General features: G+C 45.3%; 6 protein-coding genes across 6 annotated transcripts; 3 read left to right on the plus strand and 3 right to left on the minus strand.

The window, feature by feature from the left end:
* Window positions 1–562: 562 nt before the first annotated feature.
* On the minus strand, window positions 563–1052 carry BDCG_16638 (uncharacterized protein). Its single transcript, XM_045425844.1, has one exon. It carries the CDS (start codon window positions 916–918, stop codon window positions 679–681), a length of 240 nt encoding a protein of 79 aa, XP_045280238.1. The 5' UTR covers window positions 919–1052; the 3' UTR covers window positions 563–678.
* A 10-nt stretch (window positions 1053–1062) lies between these two features.
* BDCG_16639 (uncharacterized protein) lies at window positions 1063–1483 on the minus strand (the record flags this gene model as incomplete). The annotated part of the gene is made up of 1 exon (XM_045425845.1): window positions 1063–1483. Exon 1 carries the CDS (start codon window positions 1456–1458, stop codon window positions 1063–1065), a length of 396 nt encoding a protein of 131 aa, XP_045280239.1. The 5' UTR covers window positions 1459–1483.
* Window positions 1484–1783: 300 nt separating this feature from the next.
* BDCG_02932 (cytidylyltransferase) lies at window positions 1784–3583 on the plus strand. The gene has a single exon (XM_045418524.1). It carries the CDS (start codon window positions 2030–2032, stop codon window positions 2918–2920), a length of 891 nt encoding a protein of 296 aa, XP_045275065.1. The 5' UTR covers window positions 1784–2029; the 3' UTR covers window positions 2921–3583.
* BDCG_02933 (uncharacterized protein) lies at window positions 2897–4414 on the minus strand. Its single transcript, XM_045418525.1, has 2 exons — window positions 3833–4414; window positions 2897–3728 (listed from the first exon to the last, which is right to left on the minus strand). Exons 1-2 carry the CDS (start codon window positions 3900–3902, stop codon window positions 3388–3390), a joined length of 411 nt encoding a protein of 136 aa, XP_045275066.1. The 5' UTR covers window positions 3903–4414; the 3' UTR covers window positions 2897–3387.
* On the plus strand, window positions 3782–6565 carry BDCG_02934 (DnaJ like subfamily B member 12). The gene is made up of 3 exons (XM_045418526.1): window positions 3782–5122; window positions 5259–5492; window positions 5559–6565. The coding sequence occupies exons 1-3, from the start codon at window positions 4849–4851 to the stop codon at window positions 6107–6109; spliced, it is 1059 nt and encodes a 352-aa protein (XP_045275067.1). The 5' UTR covers window positions 3782–4848; the 3' UTR covers window positions 6110–6565.
* A 15-nt stretch (window positions 6566–6580) lies between these two features.
* Window positions 6581–11067, plus strand: BDCG_02935 (ubiquitin conjugation factor E4 B). The gene is made up of 7 exons (XM_045418527.1): window positions 6581–6763; window positions 6873–7570; window positions 7628–7838; window positions 7892–8347; window positions 8416–10003; window positions 10073–10222; window positions 10321–11067. The coding sequence occupies exons 1-7, from the start codon at window positions 6737–6739 to the stop codon at window positions 10428–10430; spliced, it is 3240 nt and encodes a 1079-aa protein (XP_045275068.1). The 5' UTR covers window positions 6581–6736; the 3' UTR covers window positions 10431–11067.
* The last annotated feature ends 11 nt before the right edge of the window (window positions 11068–11078 follow it).

Here is an 11078-nt window from a genome sequence, read left to right on the forward strand (position 1 = left end):
AACTGCAATTCAAGAAATGTCCCAGGTAGAGCAGTCCCAATGAGCAGCAAGCCTTGGACAATACAAGTGACGAGGAGCTGTAGCGGACAGGCCGGGAATCCGGACCTGCAACCAAACTATAGCATCCAGTTGCGCGTGTTGTTAGATGCCATTCTCACCTCCAAGTTGCAATACCAAACGTATCAATTGGTGATGCATCATGGGCCAGTCTACTCTAATCGTTGTTCCAGGGTGACGATTCAAGGCAACGGCGAAGGTGATGAGATCATACACAGAAACACTGCAACTCTGTTCCGTACTTGCAGAATCACTTTACCTCGCCAAGACTTGAGATGCCAAGATCTACGGCTCGGGAAATGATAATGAAGCCATTCATGGATAGCAGGTGGCATGATGCTAGCATGCTGTGAAGCATCAAGCGGGATGTTGGATCTACGATGTGAGGGTCCAGTTTAAATTATTTGGCCCATATTGCAACGGCGTCCAGGAGCGCAGCCTATGTCCCGAGGTATCAATTTCACGCAAGAAACACACTTGATATCAATTATCAAATGCACAGGCTCAAGCAAATATATGGTACCAGCAAACTCAAAAAAGTTCTCTAACGATGAAGTACAAACTGCCTAGATAGCTGCGCAAAAAACGGGAGGAAGAAGCAAAGCCCTCATTCAGACAAAGCTAGTGGATGAATGGTCTGCCAACTTGGTCAGGCGCTTCAAGCCTTACAATGTATACCATTGCAAGATACTCCTCACATTGGTTCGGGAGAACGGAAAGGAGGAGATTCGCATATTCGGGCATCTGCTTCGTAGATAGCATGTCTATGAATATCCGCACAGCATCCCAGTACTCCGGAAACCGTCCTGCCCACTCCCAGCCAAAAACCGCTGTCACTTGACCGGCCTCATCGACCAGCATATTCCTGGGACTGAAGTCGTCGTGAGCAAAATGGATAGTATGATTGTGGCAGGGATATTCCTAAGCATCTGACGCCATAAAGCGGTTGAAATCATTCTCGCTCTCAAACGGCCCACTCCAGCGGGAATAATTAATTGCCTCAATTTATTTGCCTGTTAATTGCCGAAGCTCCTCAAGGTAGCCAGCAATCTGGCGGCAGGTGTACGCTCGACGGCCCTGGGTTAAATACATCCAAGCTTTGTCCAGCGGCTCGCCGTGCATATAGTCTATGACAATATAGAAGGTTTTCCGCACCTCGACAAACTTGATCTTGTAGGTCTTTGACACAGGAGTGATTGCGTTGACAGCAATGAAGTTCATAATATCACGTTCGAGAACATTACATCCTTCCTCCACTACTCGATGTTCATCCAAACGGATTGCGCGGGAATTCCTAGTATAGAGCTGGAGATATCCTGATCGTAGCTGTCTATAATTTTTTGATTGGTTTATGCGTGACTGCACTGCGAAGCAGAAACAAGACGACAATACAGAGTGCATTTCCGAGTGAATGAGTTCATCCAAGAGCCACTTCAATGTATGAATAGAACATTCAAAAAAAATTAAATTAAAATTAAATTAAATTGAAACTAGTTTGAACGGAATGAATGAGGGATGCTGCTAGAAAAAAAGGAAGCACGGCGGCGTAAGCATTGACGACCGCGCTTGGCTCTATCGTTAAGCTTTGGAAAGGCTCAAAAAATGTGCTCTTTTTTTTTTTTTTTTTTTTTTTTTTTTTTGAATTATTCTGAGGACGCTATATGATACTAACATATTTCATTATTTTCAGCTAAAATATGTACAGTGGGTGAAGTTATTTTTATATCACTATTTAAGCTTTTGGCGTGTATATCAGCCAAGGAACCTCGCTAGCACAGAATGTATGTATCTATTCAGATCAGTTAAACCCACTCGAATATTTAGCTTTCCTGGATAGAAATAACAACGCCTGGCAAAACGAAAATAACTCTGGTAGTAGAATATTCCAGAATAATAATAATTTCCCGTCCTGAACAATTCCCACGGCTTTCCTATTGTTATTGGCACAGCCTTGAACACCCACTTCTTACCCATGGCGCCTAAGCTTGAAGTTCGATCTCTACATCACCTGCGGCAGACATATCATACCTCTCTCCATGATTTCATTTCATCTTCAGATGGTTTCCGGGTCCTGGATACAGTGCCCGCAAACAAACTCCAGGCAGGACAGCCAACCAAGCTCTATGTGTTGGACTCATCTTTCAACCCTCCAACAAAAGCCCACCTCAGCATCGCCAAATCAGCCCTGCGCCAGCATGAGTACATACCAGCTGTCAGACTCCTGCTTCTTCTTGCTACACAGAATGCCGACAAGCCTTCCAAGCCGGCTTCATTTGAGGATCGACTCGTCATGATGCGGATATTTGCCGAAAACATTCAGGCCGCCGTCACCCAAGCCATCGTCAGCCGTGATAATGCTCAGGGAGGCCAACAGAGCGCACCAACTGTCGATATCGGAGTAACCAAGTTACCATACTTTATAGACAAAGCGGCGGCTATTTCCACATCGGATTTCTATCCAGGTTCGCCTGAACAGATTCTCCTTACGGGATACGATACACTAGTTCGAATCCTTGATACCAAATACTATCCCCCCGAACATACTCTTCAGCCCCTAGGCAAGTTCTTCGGCCAGCATAGATTAAGAGTGACGTTCCGGGAAGATTCGGAGTGGGGCCGGCGAGAGGATCAGGAATTATTCCTACAAACTCTAGCCCAAGGGGCCCGGGAACACGATGGAGGTAAGCGAGAATGGGCTGAGCGTATCGAACTGGTTGAGGGGGGGAAACCTGGGGAAGAAGCTGTGAGCTCAACGAAAGCTAGAAATGCGGCGATGAATAACGATGTCGATGCCCTAGAAAGATTTGTCACGCCCGATGTTTGCGACTGGGTAATATCCCAGCGCTTGTATGTTAGTTCATGAATGTGATGGTTTTGAATGACGCGATTTACTCTATCTACGCATCCTCTCGTCTACTCGTCTACGTACTTCCTTTAGGCCGGCTCTTTTCCGCAGGGCATTAAGAGTAACGGGCGGTTGCATCCCTCTTCTGGATGAAGGAGGAATAACGGTGATATCTAGACATTGACGTTACGATAATGGTTCAATGACCCGTAAGACTGCTCATGCAATCCCGATAACAAACACTGGTCGAGCCTGCACAATGACACACTGGTCGGCCAAGGTATTAAAAGCTCGTGGATTCTACAACCGATGTGAATACCAGCTTAAAGCCATCCAATATATACATGAACCACACGTTGCAGAAAACCAGAACCCAGCCCGAAAACATGCCCATAACACCATCAATGCCATAGCTATGAAGTTAATCCATACTTAAAAAAAGGGGGTCCAAAATGCCTCCACAAATGCTTCTGACTTCTGGTTGCTCAAACACTTAACCCCTCTCCATCTTCATCCCTCCTCTTCCCAAGCATATAAACCAACCCACCACTAACCATATTGGTAAACCCCAACCCCATAGCAGCACCCCTCACAATCCCTCTAGCGTTCCACTTTTTCATGAATGGTTGCTTCCTCTTCGCGGCCAGGAGCAAATATAAACCCGACCATGCGGCACTCACGCCCGCCGCATCGACCTTGTAGTCAAGTAGATTGAGGTATGTGGTGAATAGGAGAGCTGGTGGGAAGATCATTGGTAGAGGCTGGAAGGGACGCATATGTTGGGCCGCGATGAGCGTCGCGAGGAGAGTGGGTGGGAAAGAGTTTTCTAAAACATGATGCTCAGTTAGCGCTGAAGATTTACCAGCGGATTTTCAACAAGGGACCTCATCAATGAGTGTGGACGGTATTATTGAGGGTCGTTTCGCTTACCTCCCCATGCGCGTGCATATTGCATGAGCGATTGATTTTTTGGGGGTGGGTTACTCCCTTCTTGCGTCATTGTGGCCAGTCAACACTTCAGGAAATATGGGTAGGCTTCAAGTTATGTTCTGCGTCGTCAAAAGCAGGTATTTTGCGGGAAAAATTTCTCTGCTTAAAATATCGTCGGAGGGGTAAGGGTATTTAAATTTAGGACTCTCTGATCTGGGGTATTTTAGCAGGAGGCGGAACAACAACTTTCATCGATAAATAGGAGCTTGAGGCTGCCAATCGACAACCAAAAGCTTAAAATTAATGAAAGCGGCCCGCGCTTAACAGCCGCGATGAATGTTAGCCGCGACTTGATACATCGTTTCCAGACAAACCCAGACAACGACGCAATTTGTAACTATAGACCATCAACAGCAATGGTGTACAAGGATTGCCGTAGTTGATGATTGTGTCAATGTTATTGCCAGGTAAGAGTGAAGATTGCAAACTGGAAAGCATATATATTCGATAAACAGCTGAGCATGCACACAACGGCCCGGCTAAGCAACATAACCAATTTAGCAATATTCATAGCTATCTAAAATCCAAACCCTTGACTTTTGAGCAACCCATCGATTTTTCCTTTTTAACCATGCACTCAAGCTTGCTTTGAAAACATGTTACAAAACGAATAGTTAAATCACGTGATCTCAAGCCACGATGGTCCCAAATCCGTTGTGAGCGACATCAGACATCAACCATGAACTCTTTAAATATCTTGCGGGAGATTTGTAACGCAACAACATCTCCGGGTCTCGAATATATACCCCCCGCAGAATCCTCCCTCGCTACATAGGATACGGTAGCAACCGCCTCTTCCACTCGCTGTGGCGGAGATCTAGCGCGATCCTGCCCTTTCGATCTTTTTACGTCCGCTCTCCTGGGCTTTGAGGTCTCCACCGTCCCCTTCATTCAGCTTCAGACGTTTACACCCCATATATTCCACGGCGGGCCTCAACCAGGATCCTAGAAATAAGATGTCATCTGCGACGGCATCCGGTGCGGATGCAAAGCCCAACGGCTCAGCGAAATCCAGAGAGCATAACCAGGGTAACCAAGACCGGAAATTCACACCCGAACAGAAAGCGGCCGTACTACGTGTTCGGAAATGTCCACCAACAGCGTTCTATGAGATTCTAGGTCTAGAGAAAACTGCGACTGATGGAGAGATTAAGAAGGCCTATCGGAGACTCAGTTTACTAACACACCCCGACAAGAATGGTTACGACGGAGCAGATGAGGCGTTTAAGAGTATGTTTAGTTTATATTCATATCTCGATCTCCGCAAATATTCTATCTTATAGGTTGGCCTATGTATTAAATATGGAGGCACATTTTCTTAACAATTCGGTGAGCCCCACTAATATGTTCTTACGGTCTATTTTAGTGGTATCCCGAGCGTTTCAAATACTATCTGACTCGGAGAAAAAATCAAAATACGACAAGTTTGGCGGAGATCCAGATAACAGATTTTCGCCGGGAGCTTCCTCGTCATCTTCACCGTTCAGCGGGTTCAGCGGGTTCCCGCAAGGGGGAGGTAGAGGGCCTATGTTTGATGAGGAAATATCACCAGAGGAGCTATTTAACAGATTTTTTGGAGGCGGCGGTTTCGGGCCTTTCGGTAAATAAGCCTTATCCTATATCAACATCGTTGTGGTTGTATGCAACTGCTAATTAAAGTAAATAGGCGGAGGAATGTTTAACAGCGGCCCGCAATTTGTTTTTAATATGGGTGGAGGCCCCAACATCCGAGTGCATCAATTTGGCGGCTCACGACCTCGACGAAGACCGCGTGAGGCGGATAATCATTCTGGTGGCCAGGATCCCCCTGCCAGCATGGCATCATTTGCACAGTTTATTCCAATCCTTCTCATATTCCTCCTCCCACTCCTAACCTCTCTCTTCTCCGGTGCGACATCGTCTGGACCTTCTCTCCGATTCGACAGGGCTGTACCACCCCACACGATGCACCGAACAACACCCAAACTCAAACTCGACTATTTCGTAAATCCCGCTGAGGTGGAAGATTACAGTGCGCGCAAGTTCTACCAACTTGACCAGAAAGTTGAAGTGGATTATGTATCAAACCTACGCTATGACTGCGAAAGAGAAGTTCAAGCGCGCGACCAGATGATACAAGATGCCCAAGGTTGGTTCTTCCCGGACGTTGAGAAACTCAAGGAGGCACGCTCGTTGGAGCTTCGGAGTTGCAAGAAGTTGAATTCCCTAAAGCTTTGAATGGGGATTTGATAAGCGAGCATTTCCCCATTCACGCTCGTTGTTGCACTGATGATATGAATAGACAATAACATTCTGTTTTATTTTGTGTATGATCGGGGTTGGGCGTTCCGCGACTAGCATCATTACCCAGGGATATATACTAATTTTTGCTCTTCTCATTTCTTGTCTCATTTTTCTCTTACTTTTTTGCTGATTCGTTTTGCCTTGTATCTCATGGCATTATTTGATAAGCCTTTTGAATTGCGTAAATCATTTGAACATACTTCCTACTTGATTTTCTAACATTATAGTATTATATTGAGACTTTTTTTATATCCTAATTGCTACTCTGATAATCAAAGCCGTATCGATCATCAAAAAAGCGAACGTAGGCGTCGGCGGAACCTTCTACTTTAGGCTAGGCTACCGGATAAACTTTACCCGCGGGGCAATGAGATAATCGCAGCTTAGTCAAGTATCATGGCTTCAAAGCATTATTCGGCCGCCGCAGCGATGGTATGCTCCACGAAGGGAGTAACAAATATCCTTAGTCTCCTGTTTGTTGCAGCTGCGAATGTGCTGAAACATTCGACATAAGCTAGATTTATTAGATATAACTTACGCAAGCGAACCCGGAATCTAATCATGGCGGACTCTGTTGATGCGGACAAGGTAGTACTCCCCATACATCCCCGTACCCATAATATCGATATCGCGCTCGTCGTTTCTCTCAATATTCCCACTTCATTTAACATTCGCCACTGACCACTATGACTACCAGATCCGCAACAAACGACTAGCCAAGCTTGGATCTCAAGCGTCAAGTACAGCTCAATCAAACTCTCAGCAGTCGGGTGACAAAGATTCAGAAACCGGAACCTCATCTCCTACTTTGCAGGAACCGGAACCTCAAAGCCCACAGATTAATATTTCGAGCGGGCTAGCTCCGTCATCATCACATCCCCCAACACCACCGCAGCCAGATATGCAACAGCCCAACGAGGGGGCACCCCGAATACGAATCAGACCTCCACCGTCACAAAGCAAGACAGAGTCTTCTGGCGCTCCGAGCACCAGCACATCTCGGATACCGCCACGACCTAGTGAGACAATCGAAGACTTCGAGGACAAAACTTTAAGAGCTGTATTTCGAGTTACGCTGGATGAAGGTCGACGTGTCGATGTTCACGGGCAGACACTTAGTTATCTTGCTGGGCTGAGCCAAGAGCTGCAGGAGCAAGGTCAGGCGCTCCGTATCAGTATTGACGTTCTAGACCAGGCACTTCTAGAAGCCGCATCTAATACCCACAATGGAAATCCAATGGGATACTTGCTCCCGTGTTGGAAGAGGGTAACGAGGCTATATAAAGGGTTCCGAAAGCAGAACGCGGATGACCGCAAGTATGTCATAGTTTCGGAGGCAAGGCGGCTGTGTATGAGCTACTGTATTTTTGCGGTGACCATGCCAGAAATGTTTGGGTATGTGCCTTTCAGAAGTATTTCGATAAACTCGCAAATTTCTAATGAAATTGTTAGTCTTGATACTGCTCCCTCTTCTGCGCTAAAGTCTCACCTCCTTAAAGATCCAGAGGATGACTTGGGGTTATGTCATGACTTTATTACAGAAGCTATTAAGAGATCGAATGAAGATGAAACAGTTCTTCCAGCTTTTGTTGGCGCTGTCGAGGAAATGAGCCACGACCTTTCCAAGTTAAACATAAATATGGACTACAAGCCCTATGTGATGGTATGTTGAACAATTGCTTTGTAACTCAATTTTTATGCTCAGTATGATGATAGGCACTGCGAAACCTTGTTCGGTTCCCTCCTTTGGCTATCGCCATAACTGAGTCAGAGTTGTTTAACGCTCCTGTCGATGTTGAAAAGTTCGAAACTGCAACACTTCTGGGCCCCTGGTTTCGACTGTCTCCTCTACACCGTGATGTTCCATTGAATTATTTTGCAAGCCCTAAAACTCTGGATCAGGGGTCTATTCTCAATTCGCAAAGAGCCGTGCGCATGATGCAACAATTACTTAATTCAGATCTGTTGGATATCATCAATCAGCTTGTCCGAGCTTCGAAGCCCGCAAGGGAACGTGTCCTCGACTGGTTTGCCGCGTCAGTTAATCTCAACCACAAGAGAAGGGCGCTTCAAGTTGACCCTAAGACTATCTCTTCGGATGGTTTTATGTTCAATATCACCACATGCCTTGACCAACTCTGTGAACCTTTTATGGATGCAGCGTTCACCAAGGTGCCCATCCCCCCACCCTTCATGCTATCACTAGTTGGTTATAATGCACGTTTTGCTGACCTTGGTAGATTGATCGCATTGATATCGGCTATCTGAAACGGAATCCGCGAGTTCACATGAGAGACGAAACTAAGATTAATGCTGATCAACACGCCTCAGATGCATTTTATGACCAAGTCGAGGAAGGAACATCAAATTTTATTACCGAAATATTTTTCTTAACTGCTGCTGCACACCACTATGGAAGCGAATCTTTAACGACCAAGCTGGAACAACTGGAGAAGGACCTTCGCCATATGGAGGCCCAAATCGATAAATTTGAACTCGAGAGACATAAATGGAGGTCTAATCCAGTGCAACTCAGAATGTTCGAAGATGCGCTGAAGAAGTACAAAGACAGACTTGATCTTGGTCTTTCGTTCAAGTACACCCTGCAGGGCATCTTACTGGATGAGACATGGCAAGCCCGGTCCATGCAATTTATGCGATACGTTATTGTTTGGCTATTGCGAATTGCATCAGGACGTAATCTCCCGACCGAAACTCTGAAGCTACCGCTTCCCGAAAACCAACCGGAGAATTTCAAATGCCTCCCTGAATACTTCGTGGACGATGTTGTCAGCAGTTTCAAATTTATCATGTGGAGTATGCCCCATGTGGTAACCTCCACACAGGGGGATGAGTTGATTATGCTATGCATCACGTTTCTACAGTGTTCAGAGTATATCAAAAACCCATATCTTAAAGCTGGATTGGTTACAATACTTTTCAGAGGGACCTGGCCACGGCGTAATGGTTCCAGGGGCGTTCTTGTTGACCTTCTCAACTCCTTACCTTTCGCCACAGAGCATCTTCTTCACGCTCTGATGAAATTTTACATAGAAGCAGAATTCACGGGGACACACACGCAATTCTTTGATAAGTTTAATATTCGGTACGAGATATTCCAGATTATCCAATGTATCTGGCCGAACACGGCCTACCGAGACAAGCTTCATAATGAAGCCAATCGAAACCTAGATTTCTTCGTTCGCTTTGTTAACCTCCTCTTGAATGATGTTACGTTTGTACTCGATGAATCGTTTTCGGCGTTCTTGACGATTCATGATCTTCAAGTCGAGCTTGCCCGTGAAGGATCAAGTATGGAGCAGAACGTTCGGCAACAAAAAGAAGAGCAACTTTCTGCGGCACAAGGCCGAGCAAAATCTTACATGCAGCTCACAAATGAAACGGTAGCCATGCTTAAACTTTTCACAGAGGCATTGGCAGAGTCTTTCACAATGCCTGAGATCGTACAGCGCCTGGCTGACATGTTGGATTACAATTTGGACGCTATGGTTGGCCCTAAGAGTGCAAACCTTCGAGTAGCCAACCTGGCAGAGTACGGCTTCAATCCACGCGTGCTTCTAAGCGAAATTGTCGATGTGTACCTGAATCTTATGGACAAGGAAAACTTCATCATAGCCGTTGCCCGTGATGGCCGGTCCTATAAACCATCAAACTTTGAGAAAGCAGGTGAAATTCTGCGTAAATGGGCTTTGAAGCCACAGGAAGACCTCGCCAAGTGGGAACAGTTACAGACCAAGTTCAGGATTGCCAAGGAGGCGGATGAGCAGGCTGAGGAGGATCTTGGAGAAATTCCTGATGAATTCCTAGGTTTGTTTAACGTTAACTATTTTCCTTTGCTGCCACAGCTGACTGACATAAAATACCCTTTGAAAACAGACCCCTTGGTGTATACTCTCATGGAGGATCCTGTTATTTTGCCCAGCTCCAAAGTTTCCATTGATCGTTCCACCATTCGATCCCACCTGCTCAGTGACCCGAACGATCCATTCAACCGATCTCCGTTGAGCATTGAGGATGTTATTCCAGGTGAGTATTTTACAGATTGCCAATTTCTAATCTCTAGAACACTCTTGCATATTCTGTAATGCTGGGCTGACACACCAGCTTCTTTCTGCGAATTTTAGATACGGAAATGAAGGCTAAAATAGAAGCCTTTAAAGCCGAGAGAAAGGCTGCGAAAGTGGCAGCAGTGACTTCTTCCTCTTTGGAGCGCATGGATACGACTGATGGTTAATCGGGAGGCCTTACCCTAACTTCAAGTTTTTGGTTTTTTGTCTGTTGATTTACTTCTTTTACCTCACCCGAAGCTGCCTCCGTTATTTTATACAGCGGTTCTAGAACTCCCTGTTATGCACAAGTCTTCAATGCCATGACTTCATGATTAGAAATTTGCGTGCCATATAATTATTCCCCCAATATTATTTTTTCCCCTTCTTCTCTTGCTGTTTCTGAGGCACGCTGAGAACGTCTAATTTGGCTTTTTATGCGAGTTGCTTAAGTTTACTAGGCATATATTGCGTTGGGAATATTATCTTTTGTCTTTGCTTTCCATCGGGAATGGGAGTCTGCATGAATACTCCATCCAGCCTTGATGATTTTGACATTAGATGTCCCTGCTTAGTCTACTCCAGTTAGGTCTGGGACAGAGGGTTTCCTTTTAATTTTATTTTAATTCAGTCGTTTTATGTTTACGCTGTATAGTTTATATGAATCATTCCTGCACTTGGTCCGTAGCTCTGAAGTGAACGGAATAAAGCAATAACGTTTAGATCTAAGTGCTCACGGTTGAGTGACTAATTAGGTGGAGATATTCGTTGTTGATATATATATATATATATAGGTAACCAAACCAAAAAAATAAAGAGCAAAAATTAGTTATTTA

The sequence above is a fragment of the Blastomyces dermatitidis genome (assembly GCF_000003525.1).
Source record: "Blastomyces dermatitidis ER-3 genomic scaffold supercont1.3, whole genome shotgun sequence".
NCBI lineage: Eukaryota > Fungi > Ascomycota > Eurotiomycetes > Onygenales > Ajellomycetaceae > Blastomyces > Blastomyces dermatitidis.